This window comes from Protopterus annectens, chromosome 5.part0, assembly GCF_019279795.1.
Source record: "Protopterus annectens isolate FY-2018-M chromosome 5.part0, PAN1.0, whole genome shotgun sequence".
In the NCBI taxonomy this organism is placed as follows: Eukaryota; Metazoa; Chordata; order Ceratodontiformes; family Protopteridae; genus Protopterus; species Protopterus annectens.
This window is the reverse complement of record NC_056735.1, coordinates 1,651,522,793-1,651,548,474: the sequence shown is the minus strand read 5'-3', so window position 1 is coordinate 1,651,548,474 and position 25,682 is coordinate 1,651,522,793. Positions and strand designations below refer to the sequence as shown.

Sequence of the window (25,682 nt, the reverse complement as noted above, 5' to 3'; positions counted from 1 at the left end):
AGGTTTACAGGCTGCACAGACATTCTTTTCTAAATATTGGGAATGTATAAAAGAGTCAAATTTCACTCTGTTGATTGAGCAGTGGGATGCAAAGTATGGTAATAAGCCAGATATCATGAACATGAACACTGATATTTCTACAAAAGGAATCCTAGAATATTTCCAACACGCCTCACCTGAGATAATGCTCAACTTTATATGGATGCTAGAAGAGAAAAGAGAAGCTTTTCCATCCTTGCACCATGCTTTAGATGAGTATTTTGATTTAATGGGTAAGTTTGCAGAATACTGATGTAATGCTTTAATTAATCTAATGTTTTCTGTTTATGCTCATTGATTTTAACGGACTTTGTGTAGGTGTTTCATATGTGGTTACAGTAGAATCCAACAGCCATATTGTTGAATAGGGTGGCAGTGAATATGTATAATTTTCTTGGCTGTATGATGTGGATGATGCAGGCTAGATGACCTGTCTCTCAGCATTGATTAGTATTTTCATCTATGATGCTGTTACTCAGGACAAGGGACTTGCATTTTCATTCGTGTTGCATCACAGGTATAACAGGCTCATAAGGCAGGCATGTACACATTTGGATTGCTAGGATCCAATAAAACAAATTTTAGCAAAGCATTTGGAGACAGTTCTTCTGAAATCGTATATCAGCAGTGCAGCCTCAGTTTTTTTTTTCTACCAAGCATCCATGGACTTTTTCTCAGAATCATTACTACTGACTGATTCAGAGCATGAAGTACTTCAGATATGGAAGGGCAGGAGTAAAGGAACTTGCGTGCGGAATGTGTACGATTTACAGGTATATTTGTGAAGAAACTTTTATTGTTTTAGACCATGTAGAACAAACAGTTGCCGTAATGGGACGGTTTACTTGCAATTTTAGGGGGGTGGTTTACATCAGTATGAGCTTTGGATGCCGGGTATTTTAAGTAGGATCGTCATCCAGAGCCTTAAGTAAGAGAATTAAAGACCACCTTTATTCTATTAAAAGTAAAGACGTTAACACATTTAAACACACTTGTGTTTGTAATAAGTGTAAGAAGTTTTGTTTTGTATTCGAGCAGGTTCTAGAAGACCTATGGGATGGTGATTTTAAGAATAGGTTAGGGAAGGAATAAACTGAGTGGCAAATAAAACTTACAGCAGGTGAGTCTCTGGATTTAAACAAAACTATTAAGTAAGTATTTTCTAAAAGACAGAAGGATAAAGGTATGAACTAATGTTATACTATGACACTGATGGTGAACCTATGACACCCGTGTCAAAAGTGACGCGTCACGACATTTTGGGTGACCCACCAGCGTTTACTAATACTTGAGTTACCAAAGAAACTGCTTTTGCATTTGTTGCTTGTGTGACGTGCATTGAATTATTTTGTGCCAGGAGCCAGGTCAACAACACTGTTGCAGAGGTAAGGAAGTTATTAACCTCGAAGATTATTTCAGTATACTTTCTCGATAGAGTCTGCAAAGGGTAGTGCTGCCATTGTTTTCTCTTAGTGGTTACACTTCTGCAAGGGGCAACTAGTTTGCATTTCTAGCTGTGTGCTCTTTTACATTCTTCTCAACTGTCCCTCTTAATCCCTGCTAAAACTGGCAACTTTTTATTAATGACAGTAATTAGATTTATAGACTAATTTTACTTCAGAAGATGTATATTAATTCACATTCATTTTTTTCTGTCAGTGTCTCAGATAATAGTATTAGTAGTTTAAAACTATCCATGTCTCTTATTCCTAGATTTGTCCCTGATTCTGTTGAGATTTATCCTGATTTATTGAGAGCCATGCTGTTTTATTTTTATTTAATTTATTTATTTTTGGGGGGTGGGGGTGGCACACAAGCAGAGTAAAGTTAGGCATTTTCCAAAGTTTTGACACATTGAACCCAAAAGGTTTGCCATCACTGTGCTATGATTTTCAGGTTTTGATTAGATATTTAAGTGATTAATTGTTTAAAGGTTGTGATTGGACAAGGATGTATTTTAATTCTTATTAAAGATAATACATTTCTGAAAAAGTCTTTGATTGACGAAAGTGGAGAATTAAACTGGTGTACACTAAAATCATAAGCTGCTCATCTCATTGCATTTGTGTACTATTTGTTTTTATAGAAGGGTAATGCTGAGAGAGACCTGTACCTAAAAAAAAAAAAAAAAAAAAAAAAAAAATTGTGATGAGTAGAGATTTCCCCACGGGTACAGACAACCTACTACTCCTAAAACATGCAAATACAATATGCAAGAGATGTACTACAAGTCTGGAATCAATGCTGTCTCTCTCTGTCATGTAACAAACCAAACACCAAGCAGGTTGTCAGCACCCACACATACCAAGCACACAACACAAACCCACATAGATGGAAGTACTCACTAGAAATATACGAAAAGAGCAACAACCTCCCAAGTGCAAAACTTCTGCACACAATACGGTCCCAACAACACCCACTGCACATAACACACTCATCAGTGTTTCACCCAATAAACGCCTAAGACAAAACTTATCTAAACCAAATGTCTTGGTGATAAGTGACTCCACAGTGAGACACACAGATGTCCCCCTCACTAGGCTGGACAAGGTCACAGTCAGCTGCCTGTTTGGTGCCAGAATCTGCCACGTCACACAAGCCTCAAGTCTCTCAACAACAAGTACTGTTATGACTCTGTCATAGTCCATGTTGGAGTGATTGACTTGAGATGTACATCACTGAACTATATGAAGAGCGACAGTGGAGCTTTCAGATTGTGTGTCCCAGGCAGGTATGTCCCTAGCCCTAAGCAGCATTCTTCCCTCGCCCAGGATGATGTCACAATACAAACAAAAAATGGTTGACTTCAAGCAATTGGCTTAGCTTCTGGTGTCAGTCCAGAGAGATCCAGTATCTGACAGCTTGATATGATGTGGTCGACAGACCACACTGCTTTGCCAGAGATGGTCTTCACCTGTCGCCTGTAGGCTTTAGGTTGTTGGCAAAGGTGCTTGCTCCCCCATAATGCCTTTTTTAGGCAATGTCATAAGAACAAAATTCCTGACACAAAAATATCCTCCTAAAACAAACTCGGGGTTATGCTGCCTAATGCTATGAATCTGAATCAGAAATTGCACTCACTTGAAGCACTTCTCACCCTGGAAGATGCTGATGTCTGCTGTGCAGTCACAGAGACATGATTCCAGGACTACAATGCCTTCCACACGTTCATGCCACACAATGAACATGAAAAAAATAAGGGAGGAGGAATATCCATCTTCATTAAAGACATATAGACCTCTAGACTGGTTAAACAATACAAGACTCGAGTTACTCCAAGTCCAACTAGCTGTAGGAAAGACCCCACCCCACCCCACCCCTTCACTTCATTGTTAGCTACAGGTCCCCCACCATTAACCACGAAAACCACACAGACTACCTGGACCTACTTGAGTCAGTCTCAGTGCAGCCAAATACCCTGGTCATTGGTGACTATCCTTCTATTGACTGGGTAACATATATGAGCACAAACACGCTTGCACAAAGTTTCCTGGACTTTAACACAAATGCTGTGTACCAGATAGTCACCACCCCCACAAGGGGCTCTAACATCCTTGATGTAGTGCTCACTAACATAGGGGCTCACTGCACCACTCCATGTGTGAGGCCCTCCCTGGTAAAGTTCGATAGTTCATCAGTCTCATTCGAAATAATGATTGTACCTGACATACCCTCAGGAGCAAAAAAGTTAAAGATTTTCTCCAAAGCCTACTGAGTGATAGCATCAGTAGTTTCAAACACCCCTACCAGCACTGAAAGCAATGTCCCCTATACTGAGGTGTACACAAATTTCCTGTATCTGTATAAATGTCTAGACTTAGCCATACTGGAACAGATCAAATCAAGATCCTCATGAAAAGTAAGCCACCCCGGTAGACATCCAGCAAAAATAGGTTATACAATTAGAGAATGAAACTGCTGTCAAAATCAACAGGGAATGGTCCCAGCAAATGAAGAACTCCCTGCAAAGCATAAACAAGCAGATTAGACATCTTGTAAAGTCCTGTAAAGCTAATTACAAAAATAAATTGGCATCCCTTGTTATAGTAAAGCATTCTTCAGCTACATCCGAAATTTAAAAAGAAGGCTCAGCTTTGTGCTGAACTAGCTGTGGATGGTACTACTCATACTGAACCTAAGGACATTGCCAACCTGCTAGCGGACAGGTTTGGTGAAAACTTAACTCCCCTGTCCCCACCAGTCATACCCCATAACATAACTGTCACCAGTCCTCTTCCTAAGTTCTCCAGAGAGCAGATCATAGCCACACTCTGCAAGGCCAAAAACAACCTCTGTGGTACCAGACAGCATCCCAGACTGCTTATTAAATCGTCTAAAACAGGAGTTAGTGGAACCGCTGTGCATGCTCTTCAGTCTAAGCACTGGCTTTGTCCCAGTTGAGTGGAAAACAGCAACTGTAATCCACTTGCACAAAGGAGGTACTCGAACCGACCCCGGGAACTATAGGCCCATAAGCCTACCCAGCTGTTTCTGCAAGGCCATGGAGAGCATCATTATGGATCTCATCAACAAGGATATGGGTGGCCTTCAGACTCTTGACATGAACCAGTTTGGCTTTGGTATGGGCAGATTTTGCCTGCTAAACCTGATGGACTTCCTCGAGAATGTCACTAAGGCCCTGGATGAAGGCAAAATGGTTCACACTGCCTATCCTGACTTAGACAAGGCCTTTGACACAATCTGTCACTCAGGCATCCCTGGAGAAGCTCACCCAGCTGGAAATTAACCCTTACATCACAAGATGGGTTGCCAACTGGCTCAGGCAGAACACACAGTCAAAAATGGGGATGCCAACTCTACTAGCAGATCTGTTGCCAGTGGTATTCCACAGGAATCTGTGCTATGCCCCCGCTGTTTGGTATCCATTTTTCAGAAATCCAGGTGAAAACAGATGGCTTATGGCTTACTAAGTTTGCTGATGACTGCAAACTGGGTGCAATCTTCGAATCCCTCAAAGATGTCAACATACTACAAAATAAGCCTACACAGACAAATGATTGATGTGAAAGCCATGGACTTAAACTAAGTGCAAAAAAATGCATTTTCATCACCTTCAAAAAAGGAGAAACCTTTGCTAATTACAACATTAATAATATCCCCCTAAGTTCAAACCCAGTGGTGAGAGATTTAGTAATGCAAGTTGATAGCAGCCTTAATTTTGATCATATGGTGTCCACAGTAGTAAGGAAGGTCTTCTACATTGCATACCTCATAAGCAAAGGTATAACATCCAAAGCTAAGGAGGTTGTAGCTCCCCTATACTCTGCTCTCAAAAGACAGATAATAGAGTACAGTGCTCCCTTCTGTATGTACCTCACCAAGACATCTGTAGCAACTGGAGAGACCTCAGAGGTTTCTTGCCAAGAAAATTCAGGGCCTACAACACATGACCTACACGGACAGACTGAAGGCCATATCAACTTAATATCGTCTAGACTGCTCAGAGGTGACTTGTCTCTGGCCTACAGAGCAGTCTCAGACCCTGCCTTGATGAAGGTGCTGCACATCTGCAAATCCAGTGACAAGATTCACTCCCTCTAAGGATCTTAACCTAGCCTGCAATATTAACAGGATATGCTGGGGACAAGTCCCAAAATGAACATCCAACAAAGCGTGAAAGATAAGTATTTATTTCCAAATCGAAACGCACAGCTTCATAAGCACTTTCGTCCCTTCACAGGTTCATAGGACACTACTAGACTATTAGCCCGGAGGCCCTTATAAGCCTAACCAAGAATTTCACCCATGTTCCCACAAAGTCAGCACCTGTTTTCCCTGTCCAGCAGGGACACAGGTGGGATCGCAGGGGTATATTTTCTGTTTCCCATCCAATCGTTCAGGTTTCTCTTAGAGGGCTAGTGAGGTGCTCTGCTTGACATGGAGAGGAAGTCTGTCCCACAGAAGAGGGAATCATTGGGACACAAATTTGTCCCACCAACAAGTTCTATTAATGTCACAGACCAGGTTGAGACCTGGCGTGTGGGTTGCGCGAGTGGAGTTTGACTTATGGATATGCAGCAACTCCATCAAGGCTCAGTCTGAGACCGCCTTGTATGCCAGACATAGGTCACCTCTGAGCAGTCTGAGACTGAGTAGAGGGACAGGGCTTTTAGGCTAGCTATATAGGATAGGTGTTTCAGACCCTGGATTTTCCTGGAAGGAAATTCATGAACTAGTGGGGCATGAACCTGTTTTTTTTCTACAAGACGGGAAGGAATTTTAAACAGCTATTTGAGAATGGGGTGAATCACTTAGAACATTCTGGTAGGGGAGCAGTGCCCTGCGATTGTTGTAAACAATGTGTCTATATATTAAAAGAAAAAAAGTATAGTTTTGAGTAATATGTTACAAAGTAAGGCAAGGTTTGCCAATGGGAATTGTGCCACCAGTAAAATTGTTTTAACCAAGTGTGAAAATTGTGACACATTTTATATTGGGAAGACAGGGCATTAAAAGTGAGAATTTATGAGCACCTATATGATACAAGTAATAAGGAAACAAATGCTCTGTGTAGGCATTCCTGTATATGTGCCAACTTCAAAAAGTTTACCTTTGACATTTTGGAAAAAAATTAAGACTAACCCCAGGGGTGGTGACTGGCAAAGGTTGCTTTTGAAAAGGGAACTTGTGTGGCAGTTGAGGTTAAATGCCACGCTACCTCCTGGTCTTAATGATCAAGTGTCCATTGCATCAGTATTAAAATTAAAATCAGATGTCCTAACTTAATTGTTTACCTGTTTTATATATGTATGTATATATATATATATATATATATATATATATATATATGTATGTATATATATGTATATATATTTTTTTTTACTTTAAATTTTTTTTTTTATTTTGAAGTTTGATATTTTGTTAGATATTACATAAAATCAAAATGAAAAATGTATATAGAATTCTAAAACCTATAAATATCAGAACATTATTTAACTGTATACATTAGTCTCTATACAGGAAAAAGCAATAATACATTTAAGTAGATTGTGAAGAATGATAAATCATTTCATAAATCTTTGTCCATTTTCTCAAATATTTCCAGTATTTTCATCCAAGAGTTATAAAGTGATGTAGGTCTGGTTGTCCTGTTCTTCAATGTAGATATTTCCATATGTCCAACCGTCAAGGATAGGTTTTTAAACTCCTTAAATGTGGGAGAAGACGTGCTTTTCCAGTGTATGGAGATAATTTTATGTGCAACTGCCATCGTTGCCCATAGTATCTTGAAATATTTTTTTGGCACACAATCTGGGATAGGGGTGTTGAATAAATATCATTGATTTTGTTAATTGATAATTATCATTGAAGACAATCTGAAAAATAAATATTTTTCAAATACAATGTGAGACACTTACAATCATATAAAATGTTACCAGTCAGCTCTTATTTTAGTTTGACATCTCCAGCATTTATCTTCACTAGCAAATAATTTGGCTGATTTGTGCGGTGTGTAAAAGCTTCTGTTTAAATATCTCCAAGTGAATAACTGCCAATGTGTTGACAAAGTTGATTGTTTTGATGATTTTAAGATCATCTTTTTCTCTTCTTCGTTAGGAGGGTGGTTGTTTATCTGTGTATAGTAATCCCAGTAGTTGTCTACAGAGTAGACTTTTGTTTTTTTAATAAGTTTGTAAATATTAGACAGGTAACCATTACCTTGATATGGTTTATTTGTGATTATAATAAGATATTCAGTAAATTTTGGAACAGTTTGTCTGACTGTTACTTGCATTTGTTCAGTTCTATTGCACTGTTGTGATTATTTTGCTGCTTGTGTATCTCTGCTACCTTTAAACTACAACAAAAAGAAAAAAAAAAAAGCTTGCTTTTTTCCCACTTTCTGAAAGTTAAGAAAGTTCAGTTACAGATTTGCTGTTCTGAACTGTTTGGAAGTTTCTAGAAGGCCAGTGCTTGCTTGGGCTAAAGGGAAGTCTCTGTGTTCACCAGTGGGAGTGGTTAACACTGAACAGCCTGCCTGTCCCTGGAGGAGTGGTTACTACCTAGAAGCTGTAGTTTTATTTGCCATTTTGGGTCAATTCTAAACTCCTTGATCTGTCTCTTAAAACCTTACAACTCTCTTTTTGCGCGGTTTTGCGCACTGAGCAGCGTCGGGCAGCGCCGCCTAAACAGGTTTAAACTATTCCAGGCTCCACAAAGTCTGCTCTTCACTTTTTCCCTTAGAACTGTTCAAATTCTGAAAGTAATCACTCTATTCTCTTTCTAAAGCCCTGCACTTGCTCAGCTCTTATAAGGAAACACTAACTAACTAAAGCACTACACCCTCCTTGACTTCTCATAAGTATTAGGCTCCCGATTGGTCCTTCTTGATCAAGTGAAAAATCAGTTTCCTTCCCTAATCTGATTAGTAAAAAAACAGTTCCCTATACTAATCTGGTATGTCCAAGGGTCAGTTTCAAGGTTACTCTCCAGTCCAGCTGGTGAATCTGGGAATTTTGAGGCAATGTTACAATTGCCTTATGTGCACAGACAACCCTCTCCTCCTTCCAACAAACTCTAATACATGTGAGAGATGCAGTTATACAGCCAAACTGGAGGCAGAGCTCTCTCAACCCAAGACTGGTACAGTCAGTCAGGAGGAAAAGGTAACCACCCACACCACAAATCCAGTCCCTCACAGACCTATTGCATCTGCATACCCAACACATAAACACACAAAAACATACTCAGAGGCTCTAAATAAAAATCTGCCTAAACAGCAAAGACCTCCTAAGCAGATATCCAAGCAACAGCCACCCCTCAACAATACCCACGAATCACATATCTCATAAAATCAGTGTACCTCACAGTCACAGCCCTTAAGGCCAAACAACACACCAAATACACTTGTTATAGGGGACTCTATTGTCCGGCATACTGACGTCCCGCTCACTAGACTGAATAAGGAGAAGGTCACTATAAGCTGCCGGGTGCCAGGATCTGCCATATAACGCAAGCACTCAGGTCAAGCCAAAGCAAGTACAAGTATGACTCCATCATTGTCCATGCTGGTGTGAATGACCTGAGACGTACCTCCCTGGACTACATGAAAAGAGACATAGAGGAGCTCTCTGACCGTGTAGCCCAGACTGGTATGACCCTGACCTCGAGTAGCATCTTGCCCTCACCAAGAATGATGCCACAGTATAAAGACAAAATGATCAGTTTCAACAATTGGCTAAAGTATTGGTGTCATTCAAAGGGGATCCAGTGTCTGTCAACCTGGGATGACATGCTCGACAAGCCACGTTGCTTTGCTAGGGACGGCTTGCACCTGTCACCCTTAGGCTTTCGTGTACTGGCCAAGGCTCTTGCCACCCCCATAGTGCCTTTTTAGGCAAGACTCATACCATGCGTTTCGGCCCCAAAACTCGGACCAAAGCACAAAAGGAGGGGGAGTATCTATATTCATCAAAGATACCTACACCTCCAGGTTAGTGGCACTGCACGAAGCATCGGAAACCATCCATGTGCAACTAACAGCAGGCAAAACTGCCTTTCAGTTTGTAGCCTGCTACAGAACACCCCCCCCTATTACAAGAACCCCACTTGGCATTCCTGAGAACACTGGAGAATATGAAGGTCTCTCCAAACACTATGTTATTGGGTGACTTCAACTACCCAAACATTGACTGGGAAAACTACTCCAGCCCAAACACCCTCGCCCAGCGGTTCCTTGAATTTATAAACTCTAACGCAATTGAACAACTGGTCACCAATCCCACAAGAGGGAACAACATATTGGACCTGGTCATCACCAACATGGGGACTCTGTTCCACACCAGAGGTAAACCCCTCATTGCTAAGATCAGACCATAAACAAATTTCCCTGGACATCCATATCCCGTCCCCACCCCCAGCCAAGGAAATCACTGTAAAGAATTTCTCAAAAGCCAGCTTTGCACTTCTCAAGACTGAGGTGGAATCCTTCAAAGCCCCTGGGCCAGAGGATAATACAGCCCAATCTGCAGAATCCTTTACAAAAATGCATTCTATGAGCACCTGCAGGAATGCATGGATCGTGCTATCCCAAATAAAACTAAGACTCACTCCTCCAAAAACAGGAGACCGGTCTGGTGGACCCCGGCCATAAATAAACTATACAACAGAAGGAGGAAGTTACTACATGACAGAGCAAAATCCCAAAAAGGGAAGGCATCTCTGATCAGTATTAGCAAGAAACTTCGATCCCTCATAAAGTCATCAAAGGCCAGTTTCAAAAGAAAAATTGCCCTAGACACTAAAGATATAATCACAAGGCCTTCTTTAGTTATGTCAGGAACATGGGCGGAAACTCCCAGATATGCTCTGAATTGTTGCATAACGGTACAAAATATACCGAGCCTACAGACATAGCCAACATCCTGGCAGATTCAGTGCAAACCCCCCCCCCCTTCCCTCCCAAAGGAGCAAATGCCTATCCCAACTGAATGTAACCTCCCTGACATCACAGATGCACAGGTGAAAGCTGCCCTCTCCAAAGCAAAAACACAGCATCTATGGGACCGGACGGTGTGCCAGGCTGTGCCTTTTACGAGCTCCAACAAAAACTGAACCCTCACATTGTCACTGTTCAAATTTAGCCTTACTACAGGATATGTACCTAAAGAATGGCATACAGCTACAGTGGCCCCACTCCACAAAGGTGGTGCCACAACGGACCCCGGAAACTATCGCCCCATAAGCCTGACTAGTCTGGTCTGTACAGCTATGGAGCGTATTACCATGGAACTCATAAACAAAGACATTGGGAGCCTCCAGACACTGGACCCTACCCAATTCGGCTTTAAGGGCAGATCTTGCCTCTTAAACCTAGTTGATTTCTTTGAAACAATTACCAAAGCCATAGATGAGGGCAAGGTAGTCCACACAGCCTACCTGGACCTCGCAAAAGCCTTCGGCACTATACCCCACTCAGGCATCATAAATAAGCTTACCAGCTTAAATATCAACCCCTATATCACAAGGTGGGTTGCAAACTGGCTCAGAGATAGAACTCACATGGTCAGAATTGCAGGTGCCATGTCCGAATCCAAACCAGTTGCAAGTGGCGTCCCACAGGGCTCAGTTCTGGGACCTCTCTTGCTCGGTATATACTTCTCTGAGGTTCAGGCTAACACAGTGGGATTATGGCTGACAAAGTTCGCAAATGACTGCAAACTGGGGGCCATAATCGAATCTCCAGCTGACACAAGCATCCTCCAAAAGGGTCTCACAGAGACGGATGCTTGGTGCCAGAGCCATGGACTCGAGCTAAATGCTAAAAAGTGCATAGTCATCCCCTTTGGGAAAAACAAGGTGCCCACAAATTACCACATAGGTGGTAATCCATTAAGTATGGAAGAAGTAATTAGAGATTTGGGGACCAACGTAGATAGTAATCTCTCCTTTGATAATCACGTTGCCAAAGTGGTTAGAAAGACCTTCTATATAGCCCACCTTATCATGAAAGGGTTCACATCTAGATCGAGAGGTCATTGTGCCCCTCTAATTATCACTCATCAGGCCCATAATTGAATACAATGCCGCTTTTTGGATGTACCTTACCCGACACCTGCAGCAACTGGAGAAGACCCCAAAAGTACCTCACCAAGAGGATCATGGGCTACAAACAGATGTCCTATGCAGCTCGACTAAAGAAACTCCAGCTCTACTCAGTTGCTTACCGCCTACTCAGAGGCAATCTATGCCTGACGTACAAAGCCATGTAAAACCCAGAATTAATGGACATGCTCCACCTCAAAAAATCCAAGTCCCTTAGAGCTACATGCTCCAGGGACCTAAACCTCAGCACAAAAATAAATAGGACATGCTGGAGGGACAGATTCATTTCCCAGAGGTTCCTCTCACTCTGGAATAGAATCCCAATTCATGTTAGACATAGCCCCTCGCTGACCCTCTTCAAGCGAAATCTGGACGCGTGGATGGAAAATCGCAAATTCACCCCTGGGATCTCTTCTGTGTCCCTGCTAGACAGAGGCGCACAGTAAACTAATCTTAAAGGGTACCTTCTGTGACCTACTTTACAGAGGCACAGTAGGCTAATCTAATAGGGAGGCGGAAGCCAAGTACACTCTGGCTAGGCTTATAAATGACCTAGGGCAGATAGCCTAGTATCCACCTATGAACCTATTTAGATTTGTAGAAGTAGCCATGAATCATTGTAGGTTCATAGGTTCATACTAGGCTATCTGCCCTAGGGCATTTATAAGCCTAGCCAGAATGTGTTTGGCTTTCGCCACCCATTTTAAATTTATTTTGCTATGCCCTTTTTCGAGGTTAGTATACTGTGCCTCTGTCTAACAGTGATACCCGGGGTAAACCTACGATCTCCCATCCACTCATCAAGATTCCTCTTGAAGAGAGTCAATGAGGGACTCTGCCTAACCTGGACTGAGATTTTATTCCAGAGTGAAGGGAGCCTCTGGGTTATGAATCTGTCCCTCCAGCATGTCCTATTTATTTCAGTGCTGAGGTTCAAGTCTCTCGAGCGTGTAGCTCGATGGGATTTGGATTTTCTGAGGTGCAACATGTCCATTAATTCCGGGTTGGACATGGCTTTATACGTCAGGCGGTATGCCACTGAGTAGAGCTGGAGTTTCTTTAACCGGGCAGCATATGGCATCCGTTTGAGCCCTTTGATCCTCTTGGTGAGGTACTTTTGGGGTCTTTCCAGTTGCTGCAGGTGTCTGGTGTAAGGTACATCCCAAAAGGGGCATTGTACTCATTTGTGGGCCTGATGAGGGATGAGTAAAGAGGCATGATGACCTCCCCTGATCTAGATGTGAATCCCTTCATGATTAGGTGGGCTATATAAAATGTTTTTCTAACCACTTTGGCCACGTGGTTGTCAAATGAGAGATTGCTATCAACTTGGGTCCCCAGGTCCCTAATTACTTCTTCTGTACTTAATGGATTACCACCTATGTGGTAATTTGTGGGCATTTTGTTTTTGCCAAAGGGGATGACTATACACTTTTTGGCATTTAGCTTGAGGCCATGGCTCTGGCACCAGTTGTCTGTTTCTATGAGGCCCTTTTGGAGGATGCTTGTGTCGGCTGGAGAGTCGATTATGGCGCCCAGTTTGCAGTCATCTGCGAATTTATATTCTATTTGTTAATTATTTGATCATTAGTTAATATTTTTCCTTGTTCTACCATTTGATGCCAATAGTTTATTGTACCTTTCTTTAGTATATTTATTTTTTTACTTTGGGATGCATCAAGAATAGTAGGTATAAAGGCTATTGGAAAGGTCAGAAAAAAAAAGAATTAATATTTGAGACTTTTATATATTTTTTAAAAGTTGTTAAGGTAATATTTATATATTTTGAAGGCAATTTAATTGCTTTTATCTTTCCCTACTAGGTGATATTTTAACAACCAAGACTATTTTTGATGGTATGATGGTTAAACAGTCTTTTATATGATTTTGACCAAGTTCTATAAAATTTATTCATGTATTTGTTTCCAAATAGGCATGTAATGAGTATTTAACCATAAGATTATATTTTTGACAACAGTTGATATAATATATGTCTCAATGTCTGGTAGATTAATTCCTCCTTCTTCCCAATTTGGTAAATTATCAGGCTACCTTTGGCTAAGTGGATTGTTTCTTCAAAATGATACTTAACTGTTTCTAGTCCAGGTCCTGGTATCCAGTATAAATTTACTAAAGTATAGATTTTCTTATTTAATTCCATAGACACTAGACAAAACATACCAGCTGTATCCCGATAGGTGTTAATGATTCTGGGAGATATTGTTTCACTACGGCTTAATATGGCTACTCCTCTTTTTCTTTTGTTTATTTTGAGAGCTTGCTAGTACTGTGTAGTTGTTAATATTAATGTTTATATCTGTCTAACAAGTGTCTCTCTTGTAAGAATACTATTTGTGGCTTATGTACGCTTATATATTTGAATAAACTTCTCCTCTTATTACTATTGTTTTAGACCAGTGACATTTATAGATAAACATTTCATATTTTACTTTGTTTGATTTGTATGAGAGTTTATGGAAGCAAATTTGACTCTTGGTTTTGTTTTATAGAAATGCTTTGATTATTTCTTCATATATGTATTCTATATATTTCCTGTAAACACCAAACCATTGTAAAAGAAAAAATGAACTGCTAATCTTATGATTTTAAATCGTACAATATAATCCCTATCTCTATGAGGTAAAATACCTCTTTGCCTGACTAGTAAAACTACCCAGACAAACCTTCTAACCTTGTGAATGGTGTTTAGACTAATCTCTCTTAACCTCTAAATCAGTATAATATTATTTACATAGCTTAAAAGAATAATCAGCTAAAAAGTAAATATTTGAAAATGTGTATTAAAATATTATCTACATATTTAAATTTCATAACATGCTTAACACAGTAACAATGCTCTTATTTTATATATGTTTCCAATCAGGATTCAAAAGTAAAACTTCAAACTTAACATTCAGTATTATTTCAAAATCATGTAGTAGTTTACATGTCATTCTAATACAATTGAGTTGTTTTTGGTTCTTAAAGATGAAGTTTAGATTAGGTACTTTGTTCAGGTTTCACATTATTTTATATTATTTCTAAACCATTTAGCACCATTTAATTATGTCTATCTTGTTTTATACTTGTCATAAAGATAACTTAATATTAATAACATACTTCTAATACTTCTAAATAAATATTTCCATCTGTATATAAGTATGGAGTATATTCTAAAAACAGAGCTATAATAATTGCTAGTTAAAACAAGTGAAATGACTGACTTTCTGGGTTTGCATGAACCAAATGTCTAGTAACTGTAACAGAAAAGGGGGCTATGATGTTCTTCTTGTTTCACTGTTGCAGTCATTACATTTGGGTAATCTGCTGGCAGGGTTGCCCTCAGTTGGCCTGAATAACAAAGTCTTGGGTCCTGCTTCGGATACTGTCTCTTCTTCCATGACGTCAGGTTGTCTGGTATAAAACATGCAGCCGACGCCATTTTATTCAATCTTTCTTGCCGCGCGGTGCCCGAAGCAGAAGCAGTTCGCAGGTGCCAGTCTTCAAACTAAAGCTAAGTACCCCGTTGGCGAAACTTTTTCTTGTTCCTTACCGATGTCAGTAAAAGTTAATAGTTGCATTACTTGTGGGAAGCAATTACCTCATAAGGATTTTCATTTGTACTGTGTTCCTTGCCTAGGCCCAGATCATAACGTGCCTTGCTGTCGGTTTTGTGCTAGATTTAACCAACGCACTATTAAGCATTGGTATATTTTTGCTTCTAAATATTTTAGATCAAGATTTAATTATCCTGAAATGTCGTCTGTTAGCAATCCGACTAGCGGCGTTCATAAAAAACGCAAAGAAAAAGACAGAGACAGACCCTCAAGGTCCAAAACCGATGACAAAGCTTCTCCTAAGCCAGTTCGCCGGTACTCAGTGAGGCGCTTTCGCAGCCCCTGATACCCACTACTTTTGAGTCACAGGCCTCTACCGAGACCCATTTGGAGTCTGGTATGCCGCAAAATTCTCAGAGTATTGAACCCGCGGATAGGTCCGGAGCCGCTGAGCAGGCACCGGCTTCTGAGGGTGTTTTCAGGCCTCAATATTTTTATATTAAAACCAGTGCCAGCCACAAAAACAAGGTCAAAAACATCTTCTATGTCCCAAAAAAAAAAAAAAAACACTGACGCATGAGCCACGTGCTCAGGCCCCTATGCCTAAAAAACAGATGATCAAAATGGCTGAGGATTTAATTACCTTGATCAGGCCCCCTCCCCGCTAAGAGGCCTAGGCAAGGCACTGATTATGAATCTTCAGATCAGGTTTCCATTTCTTCTGATTCCTCTTCTGATCAGGAATTTTCTATTCCACCCTATGAGGATTCTGATGCAGAGGAATCCATCCCATCTGCATCTCCTCCTGATGATTACTCTTTTGGAGAGACTTTGCATACTTTAAAGGAACATTTTCACTGGGAGAGTCAGGACTTCTCTGAATCAAAAGTGGCTAAGGGATTTCCTTCTTCCTCAGCATAGGCCTTTGGTAATACCTCCTGTATTAGACATTGTTGATGTTTTTTCAGAATCAAGCATGGCTCCTGATTACCTGCCTCCGGCTCCTTGTAAGCCAGACAGATATTACAGGGTTCCTGACTCCCACAAATTTCTGTTCAAAAATCCTGCTGCTGATCCTGAGACTATTTCTCAGGGTCCCAAGAGTGTAAAGGCCTCTACAGCCAAAAATCCTACTCCCTCTGACAGAGATTCCAGGGCACTGGATAGATGGGGAAAGAAGGTTTATGCAATCAGGGCCTTAAACTGCCAGTTTCATATGCTTAAATATCAACAGCATGTTATGGGCTTACTGAAACAGAAAATTATGCTGATTTCTGATTGTGTGGAAAATAGAGTTACAGGAATTATTGCATTCAGCGGAACAGGTTGGAAAGCATAATTTACAATGTGGTTTGGATTCCTTGGAGGCCTCTTGCAGGGCTGCCGTTACTGGATCTGTGATTAGAAGGCATGCCTGGCTCAAGGAGCAAAATCTGCCTGATCATGTTAAAGCTAAATTGTTGGATACCCCCGTGCAACATGATACTCTGTTTGGTAATAAGGCAGAAGAGGTTTTAAAGAAAATGGAAGACCAAGCTAAATCTATGCAAACTGTAGAATATTTATTGCAAGTGCAGCCACCTAGGTTCAGTAGACACTGGCCTACTAAAAACTGTTTATTTCCTGTGTCCAACAGAGCCACTCAAGGCAAATCCAGGCACTCAAAAGGCTCCAGATACCAGTCACAGGGTTCTTACAGGTCAAAGCAATGGGGTGCTTCCACCTCCAAATCTGGAGGAAACAAAGCACAACCCTACAGTAAGCAGTCTCAATGACTTTCCTCTACCATCACCAAGCACATATCTTTTGGCAGCCCCCTTGGGGGGGAACTAGCACTTCATGCTCAAAATTGGCAGTTAATTACCCAGGACAAGTGGGTATTAAGCATAGTATCCCAGGGGTACAGATTTCATTTCTATACTTTGCCAATTCCAAACGGATGGCCAGATCTGCCACAAAACCAGTGGGCAGAGGCCCAGAAACAAATTTTGTCCCTCATGGATATGGGGGCTATTCAACCAGTACCAGAAAAGGAAAAAGGACAAGGTTTTTTTTCAAGACTTTTCCTGGTACCCAGAAAAGACGATTCATGGCGTCCAATTCTGGACTTATCGATTTTGAACACATTCCTGGACATTCCAAAATTCAAAATGCCGACTTTACAACAGCTACTGCCTATGCTAGGCAGGAATGCTTGGTTAATAATTCTAGACTTAAAAGAGGCATACCTGCATATCCCAATAAGGGAATCATGCAGAAGATACCTCCGCCTCAAGACAGGTTTTTTGCATTACCAATTCTCTGCACTGCCCTTTGGCTTATCTACTGCACCCAGGGTCTTTACAAAATGCCTGGCACCAGTACTTGCATTCTGCAGACAATGAAGCATTCAATTTTATCCTAATCTGGACGACTGTCTCATTCAAGCAGAGGGCAAGGACACTCTTCTTCAACATCTGCGTTTGTAAAAAGGTTTCTAGCATGCCTAGGGTACACCATAAACAAAAAGAAATCACAACTGGTACCCTCTCAAATAATTACATTCCTGGGTGCAAGCTTGAATACAACTGCCCAGATGGCTTACCTTACGCCAGACAAAGGCAACTGACAACATACTTCAAACAAATAGCAACAAAAACTCAGTTATCTGCAAGACAAATTCTGCAGGCTTTGGGGTTCATGGCATCCTGCATTCTACTAATTCCGTATGTGAGACTGCATATGAGGAAACTTCAATGGTACCTAAAAAGTTTATGGAGTCAATATTGTCACAGTCTGGAAACAATGATTCCTCTCATTCCCTGCCTACAACAGGAGTTTTTTTGATGGGCAGAGACATGTCACCAAAACAAGGGACTCACTCTACCCCCTGCCACCCAAACCCTAACTACAGACGCATTAGACTATGCTTTGGGGGGGGGGGGGCCCACCTGGCGGGGAGATGCCTTCAGGGCAAATGGAGCCCAAACCAAATGCATCTGCATATCAACCAGAAAGAGAATGCTAGCTGTTCAAAATGCTCTGACAGCCGTCAAGGACTTGCTTCATCCAGGACAACTACTGATAAAGACGATCAACACCACAGTTGTGTGGTACATAAACAAGCAGGGGGGTACACATTCCTATCCCCTTTGCAGACTAGCGGCCTTGTGGAACACAGCCTTGACTTGCCACATAGATCTTCAAGCTCAATTCCTGCCAGGAAAGCAAAATACTCTGGCAGATGACCTAAGCAGAAATCGTATGGACCCGCACGAATGGAAACTGGATCCACAAATCTTCAGCATGTTAACACAGAAATGGGGGAGCCCAGACATAGATCTGATGTCCTTCAAGAATGCAACTGCAGTCATAACATATGGGTTGTCCTGCCTCAGGCAGCCCTCGATCGGCCGGATTCCAAAGTCTGGGTCTGACGTCGGCTGATGTCGCATTTCTCTCCGACGTCAGAGCGGCTGGAGTATATAAGCATCAGCCGACACCATCTTCTTCAGTCTTTCTTGCCGCATGGTGCCCGAAGCAGAAGCAGTTCGCAAGTGCCGGTCGGTCAGCTCCTGTATTCTTCGAAACCGAAGTCATCAAAAAAGCTAAGTACCCCGTTGGGGACCTTTTCTTGCCTCAGCCGATGTCAGAAATTACTGAAAAAGTAAATAATTGTTTGTCTTGTGGTAAACAAATACCTCATAAGGATTTCCATTCTTACTGCCTCCCTTGCCTTGGCCCAGACCATGACGTCTCGGCCTGTGCTCGCTTCAATAAGCACACTCTCAGGCGCCGGGCGGAGTTCACTGAAGACTTTTTCGGCGAAAAATTTGATTATATAATGCCGTTGGAACAACCGACAACGCATACTCCTACGAAACGAAAAGACCGGGACCGACATCCTCAGCCCGCGTCTTCCACCGACACCACGCCAAAACTTACCGCGAGTGCCCCGGTTCCCTCTGAGGCTGTTATTCCACCGCTTCGAACCGAAGACACCGCATTACCGATACCTCCGATACCGGAGGCCACTCCGCCAGTTATTGATTTTCCTCCGGATACTGAAACAGAGGAAATGCCCGAGACCATTACTGTTGATAAGGTCACTCCTGCACGTGGAGCGGCTAGGCCTCCCATGTCCATGTCTATCAGGGCCTACACACGTGCTAAGGCAGCCAGCAAGGCCAAGCATCTTACTGCTAAAACCTTTCCTCAGCCTACTCCTGATACTCAAAACATGTCTTTGGCCGCAGATTTAATTTCCCTGATCAGAGGTTCCCAGGCCCCTCCTGAGAGTGGATCCCAGCCTCCTCCTGATAAGAGGCCCAGGGTTGAACCCTCTGTCCCTCTTTCTTCAGATGAAGATTTTGAGGACTCTGTTCACTCCGAAAGCCAGGAAGAGCCCTTCCAGACCTATGAGGATTCAGATGCAGAGGACTCCATTCCCTCGGCCTCTCCTCCTGAGGATATTTCTTTTGGGGAAGTTCTGCATTCCATGAGGGAGCATTTTCAGTGGCAAGGCCAGGAATATTCAGATTCCAGAAAGCGCCTTCGAACATTCCTTAAAAAATCACAACAGAGACCCTTAGCTATTCCTCCTGTGCTTGATGTTTTGGATGATCTATACTCTGACTCCAGTGTTACCCCTGATACTCTTCCTCCTGCTCCTGTCAAGCCTGACAGATACTATAGGGTCCCAGAAACCCATTCTCATTTCTTTAGGGCCCATGCTGTTGATTTAGAAACAATTTCCCAGGGGCCTAAAGGGGTTTCAGCTACCACCTCCAGAAATCCTTTGCCTTCCGACAGGGAAGCAAGGTCCTTAGAGAGATGGGGGAAGAAGGTTTACACCTCCACTACTTTATCTATGAGAGCTCTCAATTGTCTCTCTCACATGTTTCAATATCAGGATTTCCTGTTAGATGATTTACAGAAAAAAATTGGCCTCTCCTGAACCTTTAGATAGGAAGTCTTTGCAAGAGGCTGTTCATAATTCTCAGCAGGTTAGCAATCACTTTCTACAGTGTGGATATGATGCATTGGAAGCTTCATGTAGGGCAGCTATGAAGGGGCGGTCATTCGTAGACATGCATGGTTAAAAGAACAACCTTTACCAGATCATGTTAAGGCAAAACGTCTTGATGCACCCTTGGAAAAGAACAAGCTTTTTGGTGCTAATGCTAAAGATGTGTTAAAGTCCATTGAGGAAAAAGCCAAGTCAGTTCAGGCAGTCAAAGATTTCCTCCAGGTTCAGCCACCCATATTCAGCAGGAACTGGCCTTCTAAAAACTGGTCCTTTCCTAATCCTGAAAGATTTAAAAGGGGCAAAAACAGGCGTGCCCGAGGAAGAGGGCAATACAGAGGATCCTACAGGGGATGACAATGGCAACCAGCAAACCAAAGAAGTGACACAGGGGTTTCTCTTGCCCCGCAGGGACAATCTCAATGACTTTCCTCTAGCTCCGCTGACCAAGGAGCAAACAGAAGCTCCTTTGGGCGGAAAATTATCTTTGTTCTCAAAAAATTGGCACAAACTGACAAAAGACAAATGGATTTTGGACATTATAGACCACGGTTACAGGTTCCATTTTCATACCTTGCCAAGAAAACAGGGCATGCCAAACCTTCCACAAAATCAGAGGCAGAGGCTATCAAGCAAATTTCTCTGCTTGCTCAGATCAAAGCAATAGAAAAAGTTCCACAACAAGAACAAGGTCAGGGGTTTTATTCAAGACTGTTCCTTGTTCCAAGAAAAGAAACTCAATGGAGACCAATACTGGACTTGTCCGCTTTAAACACTTTTCTCATAGTACCAAAGTTCAAAATGCTGACTCTACAGCAACTCCTTCCCATGCTGGGCAATGGGCCTTGGCTGATTACTCTGGACCTCAAGGAGGCATACCTGCATGTCTCTATCAGACACAGCTGCAGAAGATACCTCAGATTTCTTGCAGGGCCAGAGCATTATCAATTCTCAGCATTGCCATTTGGCTTATCTACTGCGCCCAGAGTATTCACAAAATGCCTGGCATCAGTAATTGCTCATTGCAGGCTCCAGGGGATTCAAATCTACCCGTACCTGGACGATTGCCTCATACAAGCGGACGACAAACTAACCTTGACAAAAAACTTGAATTATGCCATACACTTGCTACAGGCTCTGGGATACACAGTCAACTTTAAAAAGTCAAGACTTCAGCCATCCCAGCAAATAACCTTCTTAGGAGCCAAAATAGACACAGCTTCTCAAATGGCTTACCTGACAGAAGACGAGCAAAAGAAGTTAACTCATTACTTCAAAAGTTTAGCAAAGCTCACCCAGATGACTGCAAGGAGATTCCTACAGGCCCTGGGTTACATGGCATCCTGCATTCTCTTGGTTCCACTAGCAAGACTACACATGAGAAAGCTTCAATGGTACCTAAAAAGCTTATGGTCTCAACACAGCAACAACCTAGAAGCAACTATACCGCTCATTCCATGTCTTCAAAAGGAATTTCTATGGTGGGCCACAGTAAGCCAGTCAAACACAGGTATGTCCAAAAAACCTCAGATAACACAGACCATGACCCCAGACGCCTCAGACCTTGGATGGGGGGCGCACATGGAGGGCAGATGTATTCAAGGACAATGGTCTCCAAAGGAAACACATCTGCATATCAACCAAAAAGAAATGCTGGCAGTAATGCATGCCATCGAGGCCTTTGGACAACAACTTCAACAAGGCCGCCTACTAATATGGACAGACACCACCACTGTGATGTGGTACATAAACAAGCAGGGGGGCACTCATTCTTGCCCCCTTTGCAGACTGACAATGAATCTTTGGGAAAAATCACTGAGTCTAAACATGCAGTTACAATCCCAGTTTGTTCCAGGCAAAGACAATGTTCTGGCGGACAGTATAAGCAGGAATTTCCTAGACCCCCACGAATGGAGGTTACATCCAGACATCTTTATACAACTCACCTCGACATGGGGCAGGCCGGACGTAGACCTATTTGCCTCCCACCTCAATCATCACTTACAAAAGTTCTGCTCAAGGACATATCATCCACAAGCATGGAAAATAGATGCTCTCTCATTCAACTGGAGCTCCCTAATAATCTATGCATTTCCACCTCTGCCACTGATGACCACAGTGTTACTAAAGATCAAAGCAGAGCAGCCCAAGGGGATCCTAATAGCTCCAGACTGGCCAAGACAACACTGGTACCCACTATTACGGAGCATATGTCACAACAAAACGTGGGCCCTTCCCCAATGGCCCCAACTTTTGACTCAACACAACTTCAGGACAGTTCATCCCAACATCCAGACGCTACAGCTAACAGCTTGGGAGACCCCATAAATAACCTCAATTTACCTCTCTCCAAGGAAGTTCAGCGGATACTAACAGAAGCCCGCAGACCATCCACCAGAAAGGCTTACTCAGCCAAATGGAAGAGATTCAGCATTTGGAATACCAACAAGGGTCATGATGCATCACTTTTGAGCATTCCACTCATTCTGAAATACTTGGCAGATATGCTACATAACGGACTCTCATACTCTTCCATAAAAATACATGCTTCAGCTATCTCAGCTAGATACAACACTGATCCACCTTTGTTAAGGCAATTTCTTAGAGGAATCAAGAATATAAAGCCCCCAAGAAAGGCACCAGTACCAGCTTGGGACCTCAATTTTGTCCTAGAAAATTTGACTCTACCTCCCTTCTAGCCAGCAGCTTCTGTGGATTTACAATTTCTTTCCTGGAAGACAGCTTTCCTGTTGGCCATTACCTCAGCAAGAAGGGTTTCGGAATTACAGGCCCTAATGGCACTACCACCGTTCATAACTTTTCACAGAGACAGGGTCTCCTTACGAACCAACCCTACCTTTCTGCCAAAAGTGGTATCTAGGATTTCTTTAAATCAAGCAATCCACCTGCCTACTTTCTTTCCCAATCCTGAAAACAAAGGGGAAAGACTGTTACATACCTTGGACATTCACAGACAACTTCGCTACTACCTAGACAGAACCAAAAAAAGTCTGATCAGCTTTTTGTAGCTTACGCCCCTGGAGTACAAGGAAAAGCAATTTCCAAACAGACAGTTTCAAAATGGATTGGACATTGCATCAGATTCTGTTATTCCTTCCATGGAAAGTGTGCGCCAGCCAATATCAGACCACACTCCACCAGAGCTACAGCCACCCTCCACAGCATTCTTAAGAGGGGTGCCTACAAAAGACATTCTAGAAGCTGCTACATGGAGCTCCGTGCATACATTTTCCAAACACTACAACCTCCCTTTATATTCCAGATCCAGAGCAGGCTTTGCTTCGGCAGTCCTGCAGGGATTGATAGCTACACCATCCTTTCCTTAGAGCATACCACCTCCCCCAGCTAAGCTATGGTATTCAATCCATATGTTATGACTGCAGTTGCATTCTTGAAGGACATAGTACAGTTTTGTACCTACCATAAATGTAGATGTCCGATAGATATGCAACTGCAGTCGGGTTTTCCCTCCCTCCTTCCCCTCTATGCCTTGGGTCCACTCTTCTCCCTGTTATCCTTAGCTGGGGATATCTTTTATGGTGTATCTGTTTATTGCTTATTTATTTGTCTGGAAACCTATTATTGTCTTCCAATTTGATTACAGCCTTCCTTGGAGGGCACCTGGCATCTGGGGCACGAAACACTGAAGAAGATGGCGTCGGCTGATGCTTATATACTCCAGCCGCTCTGACGTCGGAGAGAAATGCGACATCAGCCGACGTCAGACCCAGACTTTGGAATCCGGCCGACCGAGGGCTGCCTGAGGCAGGACAACCCATATGTTATGACTGCAGTTGCATATCTATCGGACATCTACATTTATGGTAGGTACAAAACTGTACTTTTGCCTCTCCCCAAAATTATCAGTTGGACAAATTCTGCACAAGAACTCATCACAAAAAAGCATGGAAAGTGGATGCCCTATTCTTCAGCTGGAAAAACCTATCAGTCTTTGCCTTTCCCTTTCTGCCTCTACTCTCCAAGGTCTTACTAAAAGTCAGACAGGAAAAACCAAAAATGATCCTAGTTGCTCCGGACTGGCCTTGCCAGCACTGATACCCACTTCTAAGTAATATGTCTCAACTTCCTCCATGGTACTTGCCTCAAATACCTCATCTACTGTCTCAGCAGAACAATCAAATTCTGCACACTCAGCTCCAAACTCTGAATCTTGCAGCATGGCTGATCAATTAATTATTCAAACAACACCTCTCAGTAAATCCTGTGATGGATGTAATTTTGGAAGCCAGGAGGCCTAGTACTAGAAAATCTTCTGCTGATAAATGGACGAGATTCTGTGCTTGGAACCAAGCACAAGGAAACAGACACAGCAAAGCCCAATATTCCTCAGATTTTACAATATTTGACTGAGATGCTTGACAAGGGCCTATCTTTTTCTTCAATAAAAATCCATGCCTCTGCCATCTCGGCTCATTTTTTTTTATTTTCTATTTTTTATTCTTTATATGGTTATAGTTAGTTATTCGTTGCTGAAGTGAACCATTGTTGCTGGAATGTATATCGTTCTATTGTTGAAGTGTACCTTTAAATAATTCAAACAATATTTGTGGCGCCAATAAGTTTTTAAATTGGATGAGCCATTATACCTTTCCAGTTCTGATGAAGGCCATTAGTTTTGGCTGAAAGCGCTTAACAACTGGTTTAGTTTTATTTCGTTCTATGTTACATTAGTTGGTGTGCACAGGCGTTTCCTGAAGTTACGTGTTATGTGTGAGTCTTTCAGGAAGTGCTTTCAGTGGTTTGCCGTGTCTTTTGGTGTTGTTTTTGTCGTTGTCCATTAAAGGATTTCTAGTTTACTTGGATTCCTGTGGATTATTGGTGGGTGTCCAGCGTTTCATTCCACTGTATAGCAGAAGTACGCTCATTGGTGTCGCCGAAGACATTTTTTGCGTTTGTTCATCTTTACTCCTTTACGATGTCGTTACTTGCTTCGGAGACTGCCGGCGTGGATGCCATGGGAGAGATGAAGGAAGCTGGCCCCGATTTCACTACACCAGGCACGAAATGTAATAGTGACACGGACATAACTGACAATCATTTTTCTTTTAAAGAGGAACTTACAGTTTTAAGGGAAGAAGTTAAACACTTGACTTCCCTTGTTCATAAACTTCTTCTTGGTACAAACAATAGTGTATTTCAAGGTATCGCTTCGGTGGGTACAGAAGCGATACAGTCAAACTGCAAGGCAAAGCCTAATAGTGCACATACCAACGTTTTGGTTCCTGATAATATTTCAAAAAAAGGGACTTCTAATAATGGGACTCTCAAGAGTTTGAGTGATACCGGGAGGCTACATAAATCTTGTGCAGCTAATGTTTCTTTTTCTGACAATGAGACTGTGACATCGGAAGGGTCGGACATTCCCAATGGCCAGAGGTCACGACATATCAGTAACAATAAAAGACTTGATATATCTATTCCTATGTCTAGCAGTAACATCAACATTTCGGACTTTACATTTGACTTTTCGCCTT

At 42.2% G+C, this 25,682-nt stretch overlaps 1 protein-coding gene across 1 annotated transcript in view; it reads left to right on the top strand.

Moving 5' to 3' along the window:
• Positions 1-25,682, top strand: part of TTC3 (tetratricopeptide repeat domain 3) — a gene marked incomplete in the record, with an annotated part of 2,769,029 nt that overhangs the window by 1,004,942 nt on the left and 1,738,405 nt on the right. Inside the window, 1 exon segment of the mRNA XM_044072025.1 lies at positions 3-272. Within this exon segment, the coding sequence (XP_043927960.1) occupies positions 3-272 (270 nt within the window).